Below are 27150 nucleotides of genomic sequence, written 5' to 3' on the forward strand. Positions count from 1 at the left end.
TAATAAAACAATTTTGTTTACGTGCTATTAAAAGTGGTTTTGTTCAAACAATAAAATTCCCAGCAACCCCCAGAAATCAGCTGTTATTGCCTGGCAAAGCTGCGGGCAGCCATACATTTCCCTGTAAGGGAAATGTTTTTTTTTAATTCGAATGAATGGGCAACCATGTAATACTCGGTCACGTCATCCAGAGTGGAGACGCTACTTCCAACAAAACTTTGCTCTGGCTTATAGAGGGTGATTATTCGGAACCTTGTCTTGAGTTCTGGACATACTCAATAGATCATTGAGTTAAAGGGGTTGTCCAGGATTGTAAAATAAGGCTGCTTTCCTCCAGAAGCAATGCCACACCTGTCCATGGGTTAGGTCTGGTATTGCAGATTTGCTCCATTATATTAAGTGGGGCTGAGCTGCAATACCACACACAACCTATTGAGGAGTGGCAGTGTTTCTGGACTAATTTTGGACTACCCCTTTAAGGATTTGCTTATAATTACAGTGCTTGAGTTCTGGTTTTCATAATCATTCCTGCATTCCAGTTTCATAGAATTCGCCAATTTAGATTTCTCAATGAACACGTTACATTCTTGATTTATTTATTATTTTTTGGTTTTCAGGCATACTGCAGTGTTTATCAGTTATTAGAGGTCAGCTAATTGCTTGTTGGGTACTTTTAATTTTAACATAAGTAGGCTTTCATTTTGGTGAAGATAGCAGATATGAATTGATCAATATGTACTGTATATCTGATTTTTATTTTTTTTACCCCACCTCAATGATTTTACAGACATGTGCTAAATGTGTGTATGAACTATATATTCCTATCAATTTATGCACTTTATCCATGTCTGTATTTTATTTAAAATTTTATTTACGGACATATTTTGTGGCATAAGTCCATTAACACTGTGCATCCACAGTCCTATTGAGGTGTTAAAATTATTTTATATTTTCCCCACTCCCTCTCTCTTTTTATTATTAAGCTCTGAGGCAGCTTTTGTTCCACACAATTTGACCCATATGATTGCTTTTTGATATGAAATATCTATTGATTTGGGAAATGCTATATGTTCTATATAAAATAATTCTGCAGCTATACCAGAGAGCCCCTGAATATAATGGATATTCATTTTATAACTTTCACATAGCCTACTGTTTTTTACCTTACCAGGAGTCCCTTAAAAGACGTAAGATCTTTTACAGTAGGGTGGCAAACTAATTTTATAGCATGCTTTACTCATCCCTACACGTAACTTCTTTGAGCTAGGGATGGTATTGGGGTTTTCTTGGTGGAATGGAAACATTTTTTCCGGGGGTTCATCTATGATAAGATTAGCAGGCCTAGCCTGTCTTTGTCGGTAAAACCTGATAGCTGCTCTGGTGGAAGATAACCCACACTATTCTAATTTGGGAGAGTCTCTCTCTTCTCGCCTTCCACCTTAGTTGGGTAAGATGTAGCGACAGCAGTGTTGAGTGTGGAAGAAGTCTCTCTCGGTAGCAGCTTAGCATTTCACAAGTACAGGGTGTCTGACACTCTCGGAGAGAGTGCTCCTAAGGTGTTACAGACACAAAGCAGTAGTTTAGCAGTGGTGTGTTAGTCTCTTTTTACTAGCCCAGTCTGAGTTGTGTGTCAGCTTATTAACGTCTCAATGCCCCGATGGCTCGTAAATTCCTCACATATGTACAGCACGCTAAGGAAGTCGTCCTGTCTGCTCGGTTTCCTACCAATGAATTGCTGTTTTTGTGCACACATATGATGTCTGTTGCTAAATGTAGTAGTAAGTCCTGCAGTCCAATAAATCTTTATTCTGCTTTTCTAGTAGGGGGGGAATCTGGGGATTATTGTGCAAGCTGGAAAGGTGTATGGTTGTTTTTTGTTTTTTTATTACTTGAAACAAGACACCAGTAGATTCCTTTCCACTGAGAAACTCCTAAAAACATACTTTTTGTCTTGGGGACTGAATAAGGCATACCTGGACTATGCTTTCCTCAGCCGCCTTAATGACATCTGCGGCTTCCAAAACAAACATGTCCTAGACGGAGAGGAAGGAGGCTATTCTGTCATCTGGGAAAATAAGATGACCTAAAAAAAAACGGACTGTACAGAATCTACCTGTTCGGTTCAGCCTTCACGGCCTTATTGAATACATTCTTATCCATGGATTTTACATTTTGTTAGCTGGTCTACGATGCCAGGATACGTCATGTAATGTTTTGTTAGCAGTAATCTGGGCTACTAAGTTTTACTTTTATCTCCTTTGTTTATGTATTCGTATACTATCATCCATGCAGGGAGCGGATGTGGCATGGCGTTCTCCTATCATCACTAGTACTCTGTTCCAGCAACCAGCGAGGGTCACAACAATTGGATCTCCACAGATCGGATGTTGATGGCATAGCCTTGTGATATGACATCAATGACTATAGTGCGACAACCACTATGATCATTGTATAATAACACATTATACAACTTTGCGTTCCAATTTCTGACCACTTTCGAAATCTCTGCTTGTCGTCAGTGAATGAAAACATTATTTTTTTTACATCCATAAGCTGAAATCCTGTTGTACTCCTTTCCAGCTGATAAAGGTGCACAGCTCATTAACCAGTTCAGGTCGAAGGTATTTTGAGCTTTCAGACACAGTTCAACCGGTTCAGGCCTGCCCACTGTATATCTATGTTGGACGGCCATTAAAGCCAGCGCCAAAATATATTTCTGGCGTGGTGTTTAGCTGGCTGCTGAATGACGGGTGTTCTAGAAGCTATTCAGACTTTGCGGTTTATACGCACTTCTGTTTGCTGGTTTACTCCAAGTTACTCTCCATTGGGTTCACAACCATATCAACTTTCCATGACACTTGGAGACACCCCTCTTGGGCGATACCTTACTATTGTATTATTGACAGCATAGATCCTGGTTCACTATATTCTTGGTTCACATGTATTTTTTTTTATGATGCGCATTATCTTATGCTCATTTGTCATGTCTTATTTTACTATGCTTTCATCCATGCCTCTTGCTGGCTCACTATTTCTTGTCTGGCACCCACCAACTCATCTTGCATTTAGACTACCCTATATACACTTTCTCTTACTGTGCATGATGGCTTGCTATATATTTTGTTTCCGATACATCCCGCATTTTGCTTCATCATGAGGTTGTACCCCTGTGGTACCATATTGCCTTATACTGTCTTTTCGGGACTGGCTGGCTTCACTTGCACACTCCGTATTGTCCATCGCTGCTGTTGTACTATTCTGTATTATTGTATTTACCGTATGTCTGTTGTTCGGATTATATCTCCGATCCACGGATTTTCACATTTGTTTATTTATTTTTGTATCACAGCTTGACCGTATAGGTCCAAAACTTTTTGCATTTCTTTGCTGATATCATTGAAGGCACAATAAATCTGCCCAAGTTATTGCATTAAACTGATTGAGTTCTGCCCTTCTTTATATACACTGGATTACATTTTGGGCCAGTGACAGTGGGACCCATTAGGACCTCCACCATATAATACTCCAACTATACAAGGGAGTGCTGCCTCATACTACTTGCAATTAATATTGAGCTATGACATGGCAATTTGATCAGGGCTAGCCCTACAGCATTAGTTCATAAGTGTTTTTTGTTTATTTTCTAAACTATATCATATTTAGTATAGCCGCCCATTTACAGAGGAAATTGGCACACATATAGTGACAATAGTCACTTAGAGCTGTGCTGGATCTGGTTAGGTTCCTTAGCTCCCACCTGCAGTCAGTATGTTACCGATGATGTCCTTATTGGTACCTCTGTATTTTAGAGAAAGAATGGCTGAAGCAGTAAATATTAAAGCAGATGTTCTTAAAGGGCCCTGTTTTAGTTGGTCAAGCAAGGTTTTCAGCCTCCTGATATAAACGATATTTCCATTAATGGGGTATTCCCAGCTCAGACATTTGTGGCATATGCATAGGATATGCCATAAATGTCTGATAGATGCAGATCCCAGCTCTGGGGCCACACCTTTCTCCAGAACTGGTGTTATCCGATCCCCGTATCATCTGGTAATGCGGCCGCTGGCCATCACATACGGGAGGAGAATGAATAGAGAGGTGGCTGCACATGTGCAATGCTCTCTCAACCACTTCTATGGAAATTACGGTAACAGTCGAGCCAGCTTGCTATCTATTGGATTTTACATAAATCTCAGAGTTGGGCATAACCCTTTAACTGATGGCAAGCAGAGATCTTTACTGGTGGAAAATTATTACAAAAAGTATATTTGAAAGTTGTGTGCATTTTCATTATACAATGAATAGCTTAATTTAAATAAAACTGGAAGACCCCTTTTACTGTAATCTATCCTTTTTATGTTTTGTATACATTGGCCTACAGCTGGACAATTATGAGCTAAATCAAAATTACGATTAATTGAACATGCAACCTTGATTACGATTATTTAGGCCACACCCATTTTGCACACCACGCCCCCTATTTGCATGCTATGCCATTCAATTAATATACCCCTGACACTGCCCCCACACAGTTTATTTCCCCCACACAGTATAATGCCCCATAGCTGTCCTCCCCACAGTTTAATGCCCCATAGCTGTCCTCCCCACAGTATAATGCCCCATAGCTGTCCTCCCCACAGTATAATGCTCCATAGCTGCCCTCCCCACAGTATAATGCCCCATAGCTGCCCTCCCCACAGTATAATGCCCCATAGCTGCCCTCCACACAGTGTAATGTCCCATAGCTGCCCCCCACACAGCGTAATGCCCCATAGCTGTCCTCCCCACAGTATAATGCTCCATAGCTGTCCTCCCCACAGTATAATGCTCCATAGCTGCCCTCCCCACAGTATAATGCCCCATAGCTGCCCTCCCCACAGTATAATGCCCCATAGCTACCCTCCCCACAGTATAATGCCCCATAGCTGCCATCCACACAGTGTAATGTCCCATAGCTGCCCCCACACAGCGTAATGCCCCATAGCTGCCCCCACAGAGTGTAATGCCCCTCATAACTGTCCTCCACACTGTATAATGTCCCTCATAACTCTCCTTCACATAGTATAATGCCCCCATAGCTGTCTCTTCATAGTATAATGCCCCTATAACTGACTTCCACGCAATATAATGTCCCTACAGCTGCCCTCACACAGTATAATGCCCCCATAACTGCCCCTTATATGCACCCCACATAGTATAAAGTCCCCCATAGCTGCCCCCACACTGTATGGTGCCCCCAATAGTACCTGATAAAAATACTCTACATACTCCCCTAACCCCACTCCAATAACGAGTGGACATTCCTCTGCTCCTGTGGTCTGTGCAGCACAGGCGCGATGACTTCTCCGCCTCGCTTCCAGCGATCTATAGTGAATGGTAGAGCAGGGACCTTGCGGTCTACTGCTCTACCATTAGACTCAACTTTATCTGCCTCCTGAAGATGCAGATACAGTGTAAACCGGGGATAAAAGAATTTGCAAGATGACACAGATTAAATGCGCTGTATTTCGATTTCCATTATTTTTCGATTAATTGTCCAGCCCTACATTTGCCCACTTCTTTTTTTCCTTTTTTTTTTTTTTGTCTGGACAAATGCTGGACCATCCTGCAGTCTGTCTAACCATGTGTACCACTGAAAACACCTTCATAATTGACAACAGTTACCTTCCACTTTTACCCCCATAATAATGAGAATATCAGGCAAGGGTATAATATTTGGAAGATATGCTTTTAAAATGAGATGTCTTCTGTTCTATTTTGATTGAAATCAACGCCACTGTGTCAAAGAATACAAACTTTTGGGTTAAAGAGGATCTGTCACTAGTTTAGTAATCTCCTATCTAATCTAATAGGCGCTGGGACACTTATAATGCTAGTGAAAATTGTGTCCCAAAACGTTTATTATTTAAAAAGTTTTTCTAAATATGCAAATGAGGCTATACTAGACAAATGGGTGACAACAGCAGCGATTCTCCTGAGGTGGAGCCTCCTCACAGCCTCGGACTCTGTCATATAAGCATGAACCTGCTTCACACAGTGTGAGAGACTGAGAGGGAAGGGGGGTCACTTCAAACAGCCATAGCTCCGGGTGTGGAGCACCCGAGAACCTAGTGGCATTTGAAAGGAGATTCTAATCTTTACAGTTCTAGCTGTGACACAACCGAAGATATCGCCAGTTGAATACACAGTTGGGAGTGTATACTATATGATCAGGCTGTGTTGCCGGGCAGGGAAGGGGGAGAAGCTGATTGGACAGCGTCATACAGAAAACATAACACCGCCCAGAGCGCAAAGAAAGAGTCCCCTCCTATTTGGCTATTAGAGCCACATTAGAATATTTAGAAAAACACTCATAACTTTGCAAATAATAAACGATTTAAAAAAAAAAAAAATCATGCTGTAGTTATGACCAACATAGCGCCTATTAGATTAGTTAGGAGATAGGAAATTAATAGACTGGTGACAGATCCTCTTTTAGGAATTCCCTGGCAGCATTTTACAGAGCAACTCGGTACCCTTTTTTTTTTTTTTTTATTAATTCGAGAGGGTCTTGGCTTACAATGAAACCTCCAATGATCTTTCTGATGTATTTCAATGACTTTTCTGTAGATATCTTATAGTTACCCTTTAAATAGGTTCTACTCCAATCGATTATAGGGTTAAATAGTGTGAGTACATGTAGCACATCCACTTGCAATATTAACATGAACACTTTTCCCGCTGGGAGTAGTGACTGGATGTAGTCACTTCTGTGCTTATAGCTCTATACATGCTGCTTACTTATATAGGTTTCCATCTAAGCAGCTTTGTCTTTATACCATGAGCACTGACGTGACTATACGTGTATTATCTTTTGCGTTGAGTTCACAAAGTGTGAGATTTAGGTGTTCTCACACTTTTTATCCCAGTGTATGTAGAACCCATTTACAGTGAAAGGAAGTGTACTAGTTCTATTAGTTTGACTGTGGTATTTTTAACGCTATGATTACCAGGAAAAACAATTGCCCCAAGTATTAATAGATCTCTTTCACCTTGCTAGAACCAGCAGCAGTAGTACTGGACTGACCATCAGTAGTCTTCTCAAGGAAAAGGAAGGCTCTGAAGTTGCCAAGTTCACCACAGAAGAACTATGCCTAATCTGCAGTATCCTGAGTACAGCGGAGTACTGTCTGGCTACTACGCAACAGGTGCACATATTCAAAACTGTACCATATCTGTGACAGCCACTGTGGTATTTATACCTTTTAATATAACTGTATTTGTTACAGTGATCTGCCTATTAATCTAACATTATATATATATATATATATATATATATATATATACATACACATACATGCACGCACACACACACACACACACACACACACACACACGCACACGCACACACACCTGTAGGGCTCACCGACTTGTAGAACTCACAAGATCTTTGTTGAGTATATATATAGATGACTATGATCACACACAATCGGCCTGGTTTCCTGGTATTAGATACCAGTGCATGGCACTCCATGATCATTCTGTATATATAATATATAAAGCAGAAATACTACTACTACTGGCTTATGATCTCCGGGCTGCCCCTACGGGCACAGCTACTGGTTTCTTACAGGACCCAGCATAGCCCAGATTATGATTACGGTCATATTATCAGGGCTATTTCCCTCTAACTGCGATCTTATGACACTCAAGCAAAATCAACAAACAAAAATATATTGTCCCCAAAGGTGTGTTCTGATCTTTTGATGGATACTGTGTGTGAAATTAAATAAATAAAAGTAGTCAAAATAAAAGAAATAATTAAAAATATGAATAACGTAAAACTAATGGTGAACTATGATCTTAAAATTTGGCATTTTTGTTTTTGTTTACAGCTTGAAGAGAAGCTGAAAGAAAAAGTAGATGTGACACTCACAGAAAGGATAAACCTAACAGGAGAGATGGATACTTTCAGCACGTAAGCTTGCTTTTGTTGTTGGTATATTGTACACTACTGAACATATGGCATATACATGTCATTTATATGCCCTCTTCTATTATATCCGTCATATTGGTGGTATAAGCTTAAATACGACGATGGGAAAAATAAATCATTGTTTGGTCATTAAAGGGTAACCAAACGTTCGGCAAACTTCTGACATGTCATAGTGAGATGTCAGAAGTTTTGATTCTTCATTTTAGCGATTGGTGGGGGTCTCAGTGCTCGGACACCCACCAATCAAAACTTCTGACGTCACTATGCCTACAACTTACAATTTACGCGTTACCTTCCCTAAAAGTATGCATATTAAGGCAGTCCATAGTATTCTTTAATGGCTTCATTGGGTTTGCTCAGTAACAATCAACACTTAAAGGTTAGGCACACTTTTTGAATGTCGTTGTTTGTTTTTGTTTAATTTTGGGGTAAAAATAATACACATATGTTATACACTGCTCTGTCCCATTACCATTTCTATCCGTTAGTGCATGATGAATCTTCAGCCCCTCTGTCTCCTCTCCTGAGCGCTTATAAACGCTCATTTTAGCCGAATTGGAATCCACTTAATGGTAATTTATATAGAGAAGCCTGCAATCTATGTAAATACGTGCAGGCTGCACAAGCAAAGCATTGCAGCATTTTTAATAAAGGGAAATTATTTTTACCCCAAAATCAGTACAATTTGGAAAAATAACATTCAAAGATGTCCCTAGCCTACATACAGTGAATGATTTATGTCGTTTTCTAGGTCTTTTGCTTTTGAACAACCTCCTATTAAATAAATCTGTGTAGCCAACCGCAAGGTTTCTCCCGCTGTGCTGTTGTTGTTATGCTTGTTGTCCATCAGTGTCTATAATGTATTGGGGGTCCCAAGCGGGAGACAACCCTATCCCTTTAGCTAAAGTTGTCTTAAGTACATACCATAATTGAGTGAATGCAAAAGTGGAAAGGAAATATCCTGAAGCAAAATTGTAGGACTGTATTTTCTCTTTATAATTATAAATGTGTACATAAATGAGAAATATGTTAAAATGACTAAAGGCTAAAAGCAAATTTGCAGACTTAATTGTCTCCCCATTCAATCGTGCCGACTTGCATCATGTATTAGACCAATGCTTGCCCATTGTGGTGTGTAATTCAGGATTTCAAAGTCAGACCTAGCAGCCCATCTGGTATAGCCATAGCATTGTTTCCTGGGTTTTTCTGCAAAGTATCTACCTGTGGTAATTTTGTACTGTAGCTCCAACATTAAACTGTTTTTTTCTTTCTTTCTTTCTAGAGTAATATCAAACAGTATTCAGCTTCTTGTACAAGACCTAGATTCTGCTTGTGATCCTGCGCTAACAGCTATGAGCAAGGTATGCACATGTCCGACTAATCTGCTCTTCAACCTATAGCCAGCAAGAAAAATAAGTTGTGTGTTCTAATGCTATAGACCAGTGGGAAACAAGTGTCGAAACTAGGCCATATGTGGCCCTTGAGTAGTCACTCTGCAGCTGTAAAAGAACTATTTTGCGGTCATGTTGCACACTTTATGGTCATCTTACATTCCCTACGCTTATTTTAAAATGCATTTATAGATCAATTGGGTGATTATTTTTAGTGACTAAAACAACCGTCTTCGCAGACTGTATATAAGGGGGGAAAAATATCTACATAGTCACCAAATGTAAAGCTTTTAAATTAACAAAGTTTGTTGTAAAACAGTCCAGGAAAGTAAAAACAGTGCATTTCACGGTTTACTGCATTATATAAGACTTTAAAGAGGATCGGTCTTTAACTTTCCGAAATTGGTATCTCTGCCTGATAGACTTACGGCATGCCCAAAATGTCATCAACGAGATGTGGGAGTGTCCGAATATCAAGGTTTTTAGGATAGGGTGATTGGCTGTGTGGGCTCACAGTGGGCTTTCCAATTAGTAATAGATCCATTGCTGTTGGTGTTCCAGTCTATTTTGGGTTCTGATCTGCAGTCCAGGTTTAGGCCACGAAGGTTCTCCCATTATTACACGTAGTACTTTTTTGTGGCTAAGAGATGCATTCTTAATAATTGGTTGTCGCCAGGCATACCTGAGATTTCAGCGCTTATAGCTCAGCTAGACAAAATTCATGGACCTGGAGACAATTGATATTGAGAGACCTAAGGGAACCCATACGAAAAACTATTTCAACAAGTGAAAAACATTTTATTGTGGCTCATTAGTCGCGATAGAAACTTTGAAGTCCTATCAATGTACCCAGTGGTATCTCAAGGGAAACTTGAGAGGTACTCAGGGGAGGCTCTCAGTGCGATCTCTCCATTCCTAGGCTCCTGCACCACATATCACTTATCATTGTATATCCCCTCTGGGTTGACTGGGAATTTGCCTTGGTTTGGGAGGAGGGGGGGGAGCCACCCTAAGTGGGCTTGACGGGTATCGGAGAATGTTGAAGCTATTACACTGTAACATTTGGTGACAGGCACATATGTTGTATAATCGGTTTCGTACCCCATGTACAGTATGTAATAATATGTTTTACTATGTTGAAGTCACGAATGTGTCTCACTGTATTGCTTAGCTCTGTACCATTGACGATGTAATGTTTGCTTTTAATATAATGTTTATGGAAAGAAAAAAACTGATCTGTCACCAGATATCACAATACAAACTGCATACATTATTAAATAGATCTCTTAGACCTGATGAGTGATATACCCACTATGAAAAGCCATGCCAGAATAGCTGTATAATCCTTTCTCAAAGTTTTCCTGCCTGATATTAAAAGGGTTTTCCCATCGGGGACATTTGTCATATCCACAGGATATGCCATAAATGTCTGATCGATGTGGGTCCCACCTCTGGGACTCGCACTTATCTCTGGAACTCGGCCCTCTAAACCCCGTTCTACCTTTCTGTGTTCCCGCTTCCACTTGTAATTTCCGACCATGTGAGTTGAAAACAGCGTAGCTCGCTGAGCTTCGCTGTTCCGTAACTCCCATAGAAGAGAATGGCAGTTACAGAAAAACAGACGCTGAGAAAATCCCTTTAAATTGAGCAATTTATGACACAAAGTATATGCATGATGTAATCTCAATCTCCTCCCACCTATAGCTGACAATCACCTACCAGTGTTCCTCCTCCCCGGTACCATGTTGAAATCTCGCAGATGCTGAGTACAAGCTGCTTCTAAATCCACCTGCTGCTTTCTTTTACCGCAAAGCCAGGGAGACTGCAGCTTGTACTAAGCATGTGCGAAATTTCAACATGGTGCAGGGGTGGAGAAACACTGGTAAGAGATTGACAGCTCTAGGAGGGAGGAGATTGAGATTACATCATGCATATACTTGTTTTCATAAAATGCTAATTTGAATATCAGACAGGAAAACTTTGAGAAGGGACTATACAGCCATTCTTGCGCGGATTTTCCAAGTAAGTACAGAAAGGGATTTATTTAATTATGTATGCAGTTTGTTTTGGTAAATCCAGTGACCGATCATGTCATCCACATTTATGCTATCGTCACTGAGGACAGCATTATGTAGTGGTCACTCTGATTTCAGTGGTATGTCACTTGTGTGCTAATATCAACCCTTTTCTGAGTACTTACATTCAGAGCCCAGGCAGTGCCACCAGAGATAAGATCGGCGTATTCATTCACTGCCACTAGCTCTGCCACCTCTATGCTGATTGACCGATGTCTCCCTATGAAAAGTTATGGGGGACATCAGTCAATCGGCGGAGAGTGGTATATTGTCTGGGCTCTGAATATAGGGTTCACATTAGCACATACAGTGCCTTGCAGAAGTATTCAACCCCCGTTGTATTTTTCCTGTTGTGTTGCGTTACAACCTTGAATTAAAATGGATTTTTTTGGGGTTTTGTGCCGTTTGGTTACACAACATGCCTACCACTTTGAAGGTGTGAAATATTTTTTACTGTTTCACAAACAATAACTAAAACAAAAAGTAAGTCAATACTTTGTGGAGCCACATTTTGCTACAATTACAAATATGAGTCTCTTGGGGTATGCCTCCTGTTTTTTTTTTTTTTTGTTTTTTTTTAGCAAAACACATCTAGACACTGGGATTTTTTCCATTCTTTAAGGCAAAACTGAGTCAACTCCTTCAAGTCAGGTAGTTGCATTGGTGTACAGCAGTCTTCAAGTCATGCCACAGATTCTCAATTCGCCTAGGCCATTGCAAAGCATCTAAATGTTTCACCTTAAACCACTCCAGTGTAGCTTTAGCGGTATATTTAGGGTTATTGCACTGCTAGAAAGTGAACCTCTGTCTCAGTCTGGAATCTCTGGTAGTCTGAAACAGGTTTTCCTCAAGAATTGTCCTGTAATTACTGCCATCCACATTTCCTACAATCCTGACAGTTTTCCAGTCTCTGACAATGAAAAGCATTCCAACAGAATAATTCTTCCACCACCATGCTTAACTGTGGGTATGGTGTTCTTGGGGTGATGGAAAGGGTTGGATCTTCATCACACATAGTATTTACCATGATGGCCAAAAAGCTCAGTTTTAGTTTCTTCTGACCGGAGAACCTTTTTCCATGTGTTTGGGGAGTCTGCGATATGGTGTTTGGCAAACTCAAAGCGTGTTATCTTATGTTTTTCATTAAGCAATGGCTTTTTTTCTGTCCACTCCTACATAAAGCCCTACTCTGGGGTGTACGGCTTATAGTGGTCCCATGGACAGATACTTCCATCTCCAATGTGGATCTTTGGAGCTCTTTTAGTGTTGTCGTTGGTGTCTTTGAATCTCTGATGCCCTCCTTTCCCAGTCAGTGAGGTTTGGTGGGTGGCCTTCTCTTGTCTGGTTTGTAGTTGTGCCTTATTCTTTTCATTTTGTTATAATGGATGTAATGGTGCTCTGTGGGACATTTAAAGTTTGGGATAGTTTTTTATAACCCAACCCTGATTTATACTTCTCCAAAATGTTGTGTCTAACCTGTTTGGAGAGCTCCTTGGTCTTCATATTGCGTTCTTAATAGTGTTCCAGACTCGGGGGGGGGGGGGGGGCCTTTCAGAACAGGTGTATTTATACTGACATCATGTGACACTTTGATTACACACAGGGGGATCTTATTCAATTGAAGTGACTTCTGAAGTTAATGAGTTTGACCAGATCTTATTTATGTGTTTCATAGCAAAGGGGGTAAATACGTGCACTTACAATGTCACAGTTTGTATTTATTTTTTTAAGTAGGATATTTTTTTATTTTACTGTAACATTTTGGACTATTTTGTCAGGTCCATTTCATAAAATCCAATATAAAATCCATTTTATTTTAAGGTTGTAACAAAACAGGGAAAACACGAAGGGGATTAATGCTTTCGCAAGGCACTTTAAAGGACGGACCGCTGACATTTCGGTCAGGACAACATAATGTGTATGACAGGTTCTCTTTACGGTTTCTTTTAACTTGACAAAGCCAACTTTATTTTATAAAGTTGCCAAATAGGATCCTACAGAAGATGTCTGTCCTCTTCCCTGCTCCTTCGCAAACGTATTACTTCTTCACAGCGATCTTTCTAAGACTCCTGTATATTTCATGTTACATATAAGATCTGGTATAGATGTAAAAAATAGCACATTACATGAACCATAAAATAAACACAGAAGCTATTTTAGGAATAGTATAAAAAAAAACAAATAACTCTTTTTATTGGAGTTACTGATAAATTTCACTAAACTTCCAGATAAACTAATTTATGGATGTAGAGCTTTAAGGGGTTCTTAGTTTTTACTGTGGCGCATATGGATTTGTTCTTTGTCAAGTAGGACAACTGTAGGATATCATTATGTACCGCTCATGTAAAGTCACTTTTTTTAAAAAATTAATGTATTTATTTTATTCAGATGTTATTTTTTACATTTTTTTTTTTTCTTCATCTTCTATTACTAATGAGAGAATTTGTAACAGGAGGGAGTAGTCGCATGTGTTGAAGGTAGAGGACAGGAATGAATCCCTTTAGAAGACAAGAGAAGTGATTCTAAAGGAAACTTTCAGTAATGTTTTCCCTCTTCTTGCTCCTGGGATCCATTCATCTTTTTGGTTAGAAAAAAAAAAGAATAAATTGAAGCAGAATTAATTTCTTAGACACTTTTAAGATTTGAGTCGTAACCAGCCCCTTTCTTAGCTTTTGCCTGTATTACAGCTTGTGATCACAAATCTCCAATGCATTTTTGTACAGAGAAAGGGGGTTGAATTTAACCGGGGAAATAAAAGGGTTGCAATAAATGACAGCCGGACATGAGGACAATTTTAGATCACCAATCCTGTTGCATGGGTTTCCTTTTGAGATCATTAGTCCCCAGCATCAGTCCAAGCAGGCAGACAGGCACCTGTGTGCAGGCAAACTGCACTCCGCAGGTAGCAATTGCAGATGCTGACTTTTTATTGTTATACATGTTGGATTGAAGCAGTTGAAAACTACCTGGAATGGGCCCAAACAAAACACAAGGGGAAAAACGTTTAAGGCCTGATGAGAAAATTTATTCTGACAGGGGCAAAACATCCACAGCAGAGTTCAGTTTTCCCTTAATGGATTTTCATGCTGCTGCTTCTCTAAGCACTAGAATAAGGATGATAAACTGAAATCTCCGTTCACAGCTATTTTCCAAACACTTTCGATCGTAAAAAAAAAAAAAAATGTTTTGGGATTATGAAAATAGGGGGGGGAAAGTGACATAAATATCTGTGTTGTAATCATAGACACTACAAATAATCCCTTTGTGCTGCAGAGATTTGAGATTATTTACTGGCATGGTTCTAGTATGTCATCAAAGCTTGTAAGATGCTACACATGTATTTAACATAGATATTGAAAAAGGGGAATAAATACAGAGTTCTGCCCGCGTGTGTTCTATCGCTATTCGAAATCAAAGTGAATAAATAGAATTGTGTGCCGTCCACGCCCGCGTGCAATTGTGTTCTAACTTTATTCAGTGAGTCAATACAGGGTTCTGTTTGCCTACCGACAGTCTGCACAGCACATATGTATGTAATGCACATGTCCTCTAGGTGATATTTTGCAGACAAGTGTATCTTAAAGGGGTTATATGAGATTAGAAAAAAAGGATCTTTTTTTCTCAAAAACAGTTGTCGAACTTTCCTTTGACTCTATCTAGTATTGACGTGCAACCCAATTTGCTTAAATTATCACTGGGGGAAGCTTCAGCTGGCTATGCAGTAGCCGCCACAGGGGAAATGTAGTGATATATGCTGGCCGACTATGTAATTCATGGGCAGGTGCGACAGCCCTCCACTCTAATGGCCCTACACTGTGGCTAATAGAGGAGAGTCCCCAGTAGGGTACCCCTAATATGAGAACATCTCACATGCATTTCCCCGCTGTTAGCCCGCAAATGGGTCATCCACTGCATGTTGAGGACGCGTCTAAGTAGTCCTCTCCATTGTATTGCTGAGCTTAGGAGTCCTCTCTATGGATCAGCATGCAGTGCATCACTCGTTTGCGGGTTTACAGCGGGGGAATGCAAGTGAGTAGAAAGATGAAAATTACAGATTCAGAATCGGCGTCTATCAAGGTATTTACAGAATACTATAGTTTAGGGGAATTTTCGGAGGTGACCGTAAAAGTGGAGCATCATATTGTATGTATGCTTATTAAATAGTTTACTAGTTCAGCTAAACTTCTAAAGTCTTTAGTATTATTATGTAAACTGTTCTTCGACAGTAAATTTTATCACTGTTCAGGATCTACACATTTACTAGTTAGGGGGATAGTTGGATGCACACTGAATGGCTTTTTAATAAGGCCTCATTCAGACGGCTGTGTTCGGTCCGTGATATACAGACCGTATGTCGGCAGTATTTCCTGGACTGAACACTGTTTAGGGAGCCGGGCTCCTAGCATCATTGTTATCTCTGATGCGCAGAGTACCAGCCTCCCTGCTGGAATACTGTCCCGTACTGAAAACATGATTACAGTATTTGCTGGACTGAACACGTCTCTGAATGAGGCCTTAAAGTTAAAATCCTATTGAAACCAAAGGGGACTGTCAATGGATCAGTTAATATACATTTTTTAACTGAAAATAAAACACTTGCGTGGTTAAACTGTATAGAACATCAATATATGTATTTATAGGTGACGTTTTTCATTGATTAGTCCCTCTTTTTCTCTGTTTTAATTAGTGTTTCGTTTAGCATTTGTGATGTTGCTTTAACATTAATTTCCTAAATTTAGCTTTAAATATATTTGCTGTTTTTGATGTTTTGTTAAATTTTGCTATACAGATGCAGTGGCAGAATGTGGAACATGTTGGTGATCAAAGTCCCTATGTTACTTCAATTATCCTACATGTGAAGCAGAACGTCCCCATTATACGAGATAACTTGGCATCTACTCGAAAATACTTCACTCAGTTCTGTATCAAGTTTGCAAAGTAAGTTACTAAAGATTTGATTGACTCGTAGAATACAGTCCTTCATATATCATTTGGTAGCTTTCAAGATCCAAGTAATTTTGTTTAGCAGAATTGCTAGAATCAATCTTTGTGTTTTTTTCTTGAATTGTCAGAGGGAAATCTATAGTTAAGTCTGAGGCCAGCCCTTTAGAACACAATCTATAGATGAAGTACTTTAACCCCTTAAGGACACAGCCTGTTTTGGCCTTCAGTACACAGCCAATTTTTTCAAATCTGACATGTTTCACTTTATGTGGTAATAACTTCGGAATGATTTTACCTATCCAAGCGATTCTGAGATTGTTTTCTCGTGACACATTGGACTTTATGTTACTGGCAAAATTTGCTCGATACATTAAGTATTTAATTGTGAAAAACACCAAAATTTAGCGAAAAATTGCAAAATTAGCATTTTTCAAAATGTATATGTATCTGCTTGTAAGACAGACAGTAATACCACACAAAATTGTTGCTAATTAACATCCCCCATATGTCTACTTTAGATTGGCATTGTTTTTTGAACATCCCTTTATTTTTCTATGACATCACAAGGCTTATAACTTTAGCAGCAATTTCTCACATTTTCAAGAAAATGTCAAAAGGCTATTTTTACAGGGACCAGTTCAGTTGTGAAGTGGATTTTAGGGCCTTATATATTAGAAACCCTCGATAAGTCACCCCATTTTGAAAACTTTACCCCTCAAAGTATTCAAAACCGCATTTAGAAAGTTTCTTAACCCTTTCGATGTTTCACAGGAATTAAGGCAAAGTAGATGTGAAGTTTTCAAATGTCTTTTTTTTTTTTTTGCAGAAATTAATTTTTTATCTATTTTTTTTGTAACACAGAAAGTTTTACCAGAGAAATGCAACTCAATATCTATTGCCCAGATTCTGCAGTTTTTAGAAATACCCCACATGTGGCCCTAGTGCACTTATTGACTGCAGCACAGGCCTCAGAAACAAAGGAGCACCTAGAGGATTTTGGGGCCTTCTTTTTATTAGAAAATATTTTAGGCACCATGTCGGGTCTGAAAGGCTCTTGCGGCGCCAAAACAGTGGAAATCCCCCAAAAGTGACCCCATTTTGGAAACTATACCCCTTGAGGAAATTATCTAGGGGTATAGTGAGCATTTTGACCCCGCAGGTTTTTTGCAGAAATTATTGGAAGTAGGCCGTGAAAATGAAAATCTACATTCTTTCAAAGAAAATGTAGGTTTAGCTAATTTTTTCTAATTTCCACAAGGACTAAAAAGAGAAAATGCACCACTACTTTTGTAAAGCAATTTCTCCCGAGTAAAACAATAACCCACATGTGGTCATAAAAGGCTGTTTGGACACACGGCAGGGCTTAAAAGGGAAAGAGCGCCATTTGGCTTTTGGAGCTCAAATTTAGCAGGAATGGTTTGCGGAGACCACGTCGCGTTTGCAAAGCCCCTAAGGGACCAAAACAGTGAAAACACCAAAAAAGTGACTCCATTTAGGAAACTACACCCCTTGAAGAATCCATCCAGTGGTGTAGTGAGCATTTTGAACCCACAGGGGTTTCATAGATTTTATTAGAATTGGGCAGTGAAGATAAAAAAAATCATTTTTTTCCAATAAGACGTAGCTTTAGCTAAAAAAATTTCATTTTCTCAACAAATAAAGGACTAATAGAACCCCAATATTTGCAAAGCAACTTCTCTGGAGTACGACAATACCCCATTTGTGGTCATAAACTGCTGTTTGGGCACACGGCAAAGATCAGAACAGAAGGAGCGCCATTTGGCTTTTGGAGCACAGATTTTACTGGATTCTTTTCTTGACACCATGTCACATTTGCAAAGCTCCTAAGGTACCAGTACAGTGGAAACTCTCCAAAAGTGAATCGAGTCACGAAACTACACCCCTTGAGGAATTCATCTAGGGGTGTAGTGAGCATTTTGACCCCACAGGTGTTTCATAGATTTTATTAGAATTGGGCAGTGAAAATAAAAAAAATCCTTTTTCTTCAATAAGACGTAGATTTAGCTGAAAATGTTTCATTTTCTCAACAAATAAATGAAAAAAAGCACCCCAACACTTGTAAAGCAACTTCTCCTGTGTACGGCAATACCACATATGTGGTCATAAACTGCTATTTTGGCACAGAGTAGAGCTCAGAAGGGAAGGAGCGCCATTTGGCTTTTGGAGTACAGATTTTGCTGGATTGGTTTCTGGTCGCTATGTCGCATTTGCAAAGTCCCTGAGGGACCAAAACAGTGGATCCCCCCCAGAAGTGACCCCATTTTGGAAACCACACCCCTCAAGGTATTCACCTAGGGGTGTAGTGAGCATATTAACCCCACAGGTGATTGGCAGAAATTGGTGTGCACTCGATGTTGCAGAGTGAAAATGGGATTTTTTCCATAGATATGCCAATATGTGGCGCCCAGCTTGTGCCACTGGAGAGACACACCCCAAAAATTGTTAAAAGGGTTCTCCCGGGTGTGGCGATGCCATATATGTGGAAGTAAACTTCTGTTTGGGCACACTGTAGGGTTCAGAAGGGAGGTAGCGCAATTTGGCTTTTGGAGCGTGGATTTTGCTTGTAGTAGTTTTGTTTGGAGTCTTACTGGTGTTTCCGTTTATAATGTGGGGGTACATGTAAGCCGGGCAGAGTATATAAGGGGCATAGTCGGGTGGTATAATAATGGGGTAAAAAAAATAATCCATAGATATTTGTTACGCTGTGACACAATTCTTTCTGCACAGTCCGGTGTCGCACTAATAAATGGTCCTTATTCCCCTTTTGGTCCACACTCGGGATCTTTGCAGTTTGAGGAATTTTGCTGGGAAGTGTTGTCCTGGTATAATACAGGCACCTTTCGCTTCCAGCAGATATGTTTGGGCCCTCCCCTTCCTGGTTCCCTAATTTTAGGGGCTTGATAATTCGCCACTTGAAACAGAAGAAACGTTCCCCTCGGGCCGGCACAACTGCATATTTTTATTTCCTGGCTTATTGGAGCCGTAACTAATTTTATTTTTTCATAGACGTAGTGGTATGACGGCTGTTTTTTTTGCGGGACGAGCTGTAGTTTTTATTGGTACCATTTTGGGGTACATGCGACTTTTTGATCACTTGTTATCCTTTTTTTTTTGGAAGGCAAGGTGACTAAAAAAATATGCCAGAATTGCTGTTTTTTGATTGTTTTTATACAGCGTTCACCACGCGTTATAAATTACATGTTACCTTTATTCTGCAGGTCAGTCCGATGCCCAATAAAATTACTTTTGTAAAGAGAATTTATTTTTTCTGTCGCCAAGTTGTGAGAGCCATAACGGTTTTAATTTTTTCGTCGACGGAGCTGTCTGAGGGCTTGTTTTTAGCGAGACGAGTTATAGTTTTTATAGGTACCATTTTTGATCACTTTTTATTTCAAGTTTTGGAAGACAAAGTGACCAAAAAATAGCAACTATGTCAGTGTTTTTTTTATTTATTTTTTACGGCGTTCAGTGTGCGGAATAAATAACATAATATTTTTATAGTTAAGGCCGTTACGGTCGCAGCGATACCAAATATGTATGGCTTTATTATTTTTTTCAATAATAAATGACTTGATAAGTGAAAAAGGGCGATTGTGTTTTATTTTATTACAACTTTTTTTTTTTTTTACACACTTTAGTCCCACTAGGGGACTTGAATGTCCAACCGTTTGTTTGATGTTCTAATACATTGCACTACCTATGTAGTGCGATGTATTGTAACTGTCAGTTGTTCACTGACAGCAAGCCGATCAGGCTCCTCCTCTGGGCGGGGCCTAATCAGCTTACGTAATGGCAGACAGGAGTCCATTGTTAGGGCTCCTGTTGCCATAGTAACAGTCGCCAGCCTTGCCATCGCGTGGCAAGGCTGCCGATTTGCTACAAACCTCTAGGATGCAGCGATCACAATGGATCGCTGCATCGAAGGGGTTAATGCCAGGAATCGGAGCTAGCTCCGGTTCCTGGCGATAGATCGGGGTGTCCGCTGTAACATACAACGGACACCCACTGCTGATGACGCCGGCTTAGCTTCTGAGCCGGAAGCTGGGCCGGCGCCATCTTGCCGATGGTACCGGAAGCCTCCTGGGCCCCGCCGACGACGGGACATAGGAGGATTTCGTTACAGGCTGACCGGGAGGTAAGTATTAGCCCTCCGATCGCCTTTGCAGCCACCGGCAACCCAGCGATCACGTTGCTGGGGTGCCGGTGGCTATAAACTCCTCACATGCTGCGATCTCTATTGAACGCAGCATGTGAGGGGTTAATCGGTCGGATCGGAGCCAACTCCAGTCCTGGCCGATACCTCAGGGTGCCAGCTGTAACATACAGCTGTCACCCGGCGGTGATGTCGCTGGCTCAGCTCCATCTGTTTCACGTACAGTTACGTGGAATTGCGGGAAAACACCATCTCCCGTCACGTAACTGTACGTGAAATTGCGGGAAGCGGTTAAAGGGGTTGGCCAGGAAAAAAATTTTTTTCTAAAAAGTGTCCCCCAACCATGGTTTGCCTTCCCTAAAACCACCTACATACTTTCTAACCAGTTTCTGTTTGATCTCCATCGTCACTGCTGCTCTTTCTGTTTGTTTACATCCCTTGCTTCTGTTCCTGTCTTGTAACCCACCATACCCATGTTCCCTTGCTGCATCTGAGGAGACAGCTTACCATCCCCCCTTCCTCTCTCCACAGCATCTCAGCTATTTGCATACTGCCACACCCCTCTTTATCCACAGGTCATTCCCTGCTCTAATTACAGTCACCCAGCTCCCTGCACAGTCAGACACACCCAGTGATTATCACATAGGGCGATGGGGGTTATGTAGAGGGACGATGGGGGTTATATAGAGGGACCTACGGGGTTATATGCAGGGATGATGGGGGTTATATGCAGGGATGATGGGGGTTATATGCAGGGATGATGGGGGTTATATACAGGGATGATGGGGGTTATATACAGGGATGATGGGGGTTATACACAGGGATGATGGGGGTTATACACAGGGATGATGGGGGTTATATACAGGGATGATGGGGATTATACACAGGGATGTTGTGGTTATACACAGGGATGTTGTGGTTATACACACAGATGATAGAACTCCATCATACCTGAATACTACCTATATGTAACCCCCATCATCCCTTTGTATTACCTCATCCGTGTAATACGTCATCATCCCTGTGTAGTACCTAATCATCCACAGGGATGATGAGGTAATAAACAGGGATGATGGGGGTTTATATACAGGGATGATGGGGGTTATACAGTGTTGCTGGGGGTAATACACAGGGATAATGGGGGTTATGCACAGGGACGATGGGAGTTATATTCAGGGATGATGGCCCCATCATTCCTGTATTTTTATATCCCCTGTAATAACTGTATATAACATCGGGGGGAGCCGTCGGGGGGGCTCAGCGCAGGTGGGGGCTGCAGGGGGTTGGGGGCCATGGGGGGTGGGGTGGGAGATTAGAGGAGACGGGCAGGCAGTGCGAGACCTCTGAGATAGGAGGAGGGTGCGTGTACAAGCACGACGTTCCGTGTCTCTGCTCAGCCAGTACTTCCTGCTGTGTAGAGACTCGGCGCGTCATCAACTATGTTTCCAGGCTGTGGGAACAGAGGAGGCGGAGCTATGAAGAGCTCATGAAACATCCACCCGGTCCACTGCCTGTAAATGTAGTTGATGACGCGCCGTGGTTTTCTCAGCCGGAAGTGCTGACTGAGCAAAGACACGGAACGTCACAGGAAATGAAAAAATTGCTCTCGGTGCGGTCACTTGCCCGCAGATCACAACAGAGTAATGCTGCCACAGGTAAACAGACATTATATTAGAGATTTACTTAAATATGTCCAATTAAGTTAAAATATAAATAAAATGTGTTCCTGGACAACCCCTTTAAGTGGATCAAGAATTATTCAAAAGTTGCCCATTTGATATTTCAAATATATTTACATATTTTCTTTGCTAGAAGTTTTTATATAAATTAAATGTTTTCGTTTTTCTCCATTTTGTTTTTATTTGTTGATACAATTTGATTTTCCTGGCAGTGTGCTTTCGAATCACATTAAAAAATATGTTGCTGATTTTCTTGCAATACTGTTAAAGAAAAAATTGGTTTAATCACTTCTGTTTTTGACTGTCCGCAAATACGGATCTGACTGCTATGGATACACATCCGTAGTTGTCCGCAATTACTAAAGCACCCATAGACTTCTGTTCCGCAATTGTGGACAAGAATAGAACATGTTCGATAATTTGTGGATCATTTCTACTGCCCAGACACACATCTGTAAATATACGGAAAGGTATCCGAGGCCAATAGAGATTAATGGGTCCACAATTTCATCCGTAACTACGGATGAAAATTACGGTCGTGTGCATGGGGCCTCTGGCTATCGGGCTCTCCTCATGAGCCTTGCTATAGCCTACATATTCATAAGGGTTCCCATAAGTAGGTTATGGTGTGCTGATGTGCTTTTTGGGAAATTTGTATATATGAAATATCCTCATATGTAATCTTCCAAAAGGCTCCAAGGGTGGATTCTCAGTGTAAAAACTTTATACATTTTGCATACTGCTACATTAGTTCAGGAGGGTCATGAAAAGTTACATTTTTGTAAAAAAATTTATTTTTGCATTGTGCGGAAAGACCAGCCAGAAGAGCTGGTACCTATAGCAGTAAACTAGATTTTTTTTCCTGAGTAACAGCAATAAAATATTGAAACTTTACTAAATTGTCTCAGAATTTCTGATAGACCTAGAAAAGGAAAAACTCTGTTTCCTTGTCAATCTTCTAAGAATAATAATTTAGGAAATATCAGTTTAATGTTTTGAGTTTTGTTGCAATAGGGCTGCGTTACTGAATGTCTGGATACCTCATACTTATATGAAGTGAGTAACCCACTTTCAGATTTGTTTTTTTGGTGTCATCTAAAGTACATTAAAGGGTTGTCCAGGGAAAGGGAAAAAATGGTCCGCTTTATATCTAGAAACAGTGCAACATCTGGATAGGGTTTGCCTTCAATACCACACACAACCCATGGACAGGTGTGGCACGGTTTCTGGGGAACAAAACGGACCATTAATGTGTTAAATTAATTTGGAACTGCAAATATTCACTTAGTGGCCACAATATTTTGTGCCACGGATTCATCAAGGTACTGTAAACATTCCTTAGGCTCTGATGCCCATGGTTTCTGTTTGTCTCTGTTGTGCATCGGATCCGTCGTTTTGCTGGAAGCAATAGTATAGTCGACTACGCTATTGCTTCCGCCAAAATGACGGGTCCGGTGCACAACAGATACAAACGGAAACCATGGGCGCTGGATCCATCACCATTGAAATCAATGGTGATGGAAACGGAAACCTCTGGTTTCCGTTCGTGTCTGTTCAGGGTCCCGTTCTGATGGAAACCTCAGATGGAATGTCAGAACGGGACCCCAACACAGATGTGAACTGAGCCTTAGACGTTTTGCCCACTGTTAACATTCTCGCCTACTACACAATTCGTTTTTTTTTACCTTTGTCCAGTCATGGTGAGCAATTGCCGCTGTAGCCTTAGTTTCCTGTTATTGGCTTACAAGAGTGGACCTGGTGAGATCTGCTGCTGCTATTACCCATCCACCTCAAGGTTCTGATCTCTCATCAACAAGAGACTTTTTGAACACAAAACTGGTGGTTACTGGATGAAAATAAAGACTGAAATCTGATTCACAGCTATATATGCATGATAAAAAAATGTTAGAACTGATAAATACTACAATTCTGGCAGCCACCTGTTGTACCCTTCGGAGTTTACTGCTTACAGATTTATTATTAAATTCAAGGTGGTTGCAGGCAGCTAGAATTTTATTGAGGAGGAATGGAGTGCTCTAGTTCTAGTGGTCTGTCGGGGTCCTAGCGGTAGGGCCACTTTCCGATTAGACATTTTTTACTTATCCACAGGATAAGTGATGAGTGTCTATTTTGGGAGTAGCTTTTTTAAGAATTTAATCTACCTGTTAGTCTGAATTTCAGAAATATTCAGTAACACCGTATTCCCCGTGTTTGGGCGAATACACCCAAACGGCTTACACCATTCTGCAATTTTTTATCTGCTGTTACTTTCCAAAGTATATGGTTGTAACCATCATTACACTTGTAGATGTTTTTGTTTACAAATATAAAAACTAGGTTTTTACAACATTTACCATAGATGTTAATTGTAAGGTTCAGTTCACACAGTTTTTTGGTGCTGATTTTACGTGGAAAACGTGTCTGAATCAGCGCCAAAAAATGTCCGAAAACGCTTCCCATTGACTTCAATGGGAGGCAGAGACTTTTTTTTCTTTTCTAAGTGGCTTGTTCTTTCTTGCTGTGGTTTCTACCTGTGACCTCTCATTGAAATCAATGGGAGGCAGAACAAAAAACTCTGGCGCTCATTTCTGAGCATTTTTTGCAGGTTTTTTTTGCCCGCGGTCCTTGCATTAGATACAATGGCTACAGGCAAAAAACAAAGTGGGAAAAAAAGCACAGGCAGTTAAAAATCTGCCTCCAAATACCTGAAGGTATTCTTAGCAGATTTTTTCTGCCTGCAAAAAAAAAACTGTGAACAGTGCCTAAAGGTGTTATACTTTCCAGCCTCTAGTCATTTTCCCTTTGTCCCTCCTTGGGTGAGTGTTTGTATTGATATTTGCTGGTCCCCTTTGTTTTCTCTCCTACTTTAACAGACTGATTGCTGAGTAACCTCCCCCTGTTCTTGGCTAGGTTTATAGGTACCATTCAGGGCTTATTTAGACACCTGGTTTGTACAGCTTTTCCAGCAGTATGGGCAAGCTTCACATTTCCTTTAGTTATTTATGTTTTGTCCTGGGACCAAGTTCATATAATTAAGCCAGTCTACTTGGATCTTTTATATTGTTTATATTATTTAAAACACACTATTCTTTGTTGTATACACAGGATGAGCATACTTTAGTGTTTTAAATTATAATTTACAAGTCTAAAGTGTATTTGTACATACTTTTGGTTTATATTTGGTGTATTTCCCATATACCATATATTGGGTTACACATTATTATGATATAGTTACTTGTTCATAGGCATGATTAAATCAGAAACTCCTGGATCTCCCATATGAACTATAATTTGTATTGTGAGAGATTACGGTCTTATTTATTGTAGGTCATGGAGCTACGAAGACATGATATTAATGAAAACCTATAAAATGCTCACGGTGTTACAGCACAGTAGTATACAGTAGGTGGCAGATAGATAGCTTAGAAAATGTTCTCTGTTTTTATTTATCATGGTTTAAATAACAAATGTTTGGTCCTCACCAATTTCTATAAGCAAGCTGATAACCTCTGGTGACAATCCCAAAAAACACCATAGATTTCAATATGTAGCCGTTCTTTCCAAAAAAAGTACACCCTATAATTCTGTAACCTGTAGAACCACCTTTAGCAACAATAACTTGAAGCAAATGTTTTCTGTAGGAGGTTATCGGTCTCTTGAGGTGTTTATGGTGATAAGCGGTGTTTGGGTTTCGTCACACATAGTACTGTGTATGATGACCAAACATCTACAGCGTTGTTCCAGATCTTCTGTGGTTTCTTCAAATGCAATTTACCTAACCTAAGTCGTGCTGCCGTTATATTTTTGGAGAGGGGGGTCTTTTTCTATTCACTCATCCATGAAAGCCATACTTGTTCAGCCTTCTTCCAATTGTGCTGTCATGAATATAAAGATTTAATGTGCTTACCTAGGCCTGTAGGTTACGTGATGTAATTCTTTGGTCTTTACATTTCTGATCATTAGACGGTCTGACCTTGGATGAAATTTGCCGGGATGCCTACTCCTGGGAAGATCGGCAACTGTCTTGAGAACACCATTTCTAAACCGTCATTCTGACTGTAGAGTGTTGAATTTCAAATTGTTTAGCGATGACCTTATAACCCCTCCTGATATGAGTAGAAACCATTGCTTGTCTTATATGTGTGGCTATTATATAGTGTTGGTAGCCTGACTAAATGGGGTTTTACACTGGGGGATTATCGGACAGACAAGCATTCATAGAACGCTGGTTGCCGATAATTGCCCTGTGTAAACAGGGCAGCGATCCGCAGATAAACGAGCAAACGCCTGTTCATCTGCTTATCATATCGTTTTAAAAAAGTAAAATATTGTTGCTGGCAGCACATCTCCCTGTGTAAAACCACTCATCCCCATGCATAGCTCCGTGTGACAGGAACAAACGAGCACCGTTCAACTATGTCTCATTGATCGGCGCTCGCTGAATCGGCCGATTATCTATGTAAAAGGGCCTTTATCTAGACTTTCAGTATAATATAAATATAGTTAAAGGAGTTTTGCCCAGTAAAGTAAAGGCACTTTTACATGGGCCGAAGTTTGGGTGAACTAGTGAACAAAAGCTTGTTCCCGATCATCAGCTTATGTAACATTCACAGCGATCAGCCGGCAAACGAGCAAGCACTCGTTTGTCAGCTGATCGGATCTTTTATGCGGGCATTTAAATCATCAGTTGTTTGTAGAATATCACCCCATGTAAAAGGGAGTGTGCTGCTGACAATAATGAAACTGTTTGTACCCGAACGACCGCACTAAAGGTCCTATTACACTGTCCTCGTTGATCGGTGCTCGTTTGCTCCTTAACCCTTTCATGCCGACAATCTGTATATTCACGTCCTTTTCGCACATACCCCGTGCAGCCAGGGCGTGAATATACAGATAACTGTTACAGCTGGCA

General features: G+C 40.4%; 1 protein-coding gene across 1 annotated transcript in view; it reads left to right on the top strand.

Moving 5' to 3' along the window:
• VPS53 (VPS53 subunit of GARP complex) overlaps positions 1-27150 on the top strand; it is a 180233-nt gene that overhangs the window by 105277 nt on the left and 47806 nt on the right. Inside the window, exons 15-18 of the mRNA XM_075852929.1 lie at positions 7040-7187; positions 7875-7957; positions 9258-9336; positions 16231-16379. Of these exons, the coding sequence (XP_075709044.1) occupies positions 7040-7187; positions 7875-7957; positions 9258-9336; positions 16231-16379 (459 nt within the window). The remainder of the gene's footprint in view (positions 1-7039; positions 7188-7874; positions 7958-9257; positions 9337-16230; positions 16380-27150) is intronic.

The sequence above is a fragment of the Rhinoderma darwinii genome, chromosome 2 (assembly GCF_050947455.1).
Source record: "Rhinoderma darwinii isolate aRhiDar2 chromosome 2, aRhiDar2.hap1, whole genome shotgun sequence".
Taxonomy (NCBI): domain Eukaryota; kingdom Metazoa; phylum Chordata; class Amphibia; order Anura; family Rhinodermatidae; genus Rhinoderma; species Rhinoderma darwinii.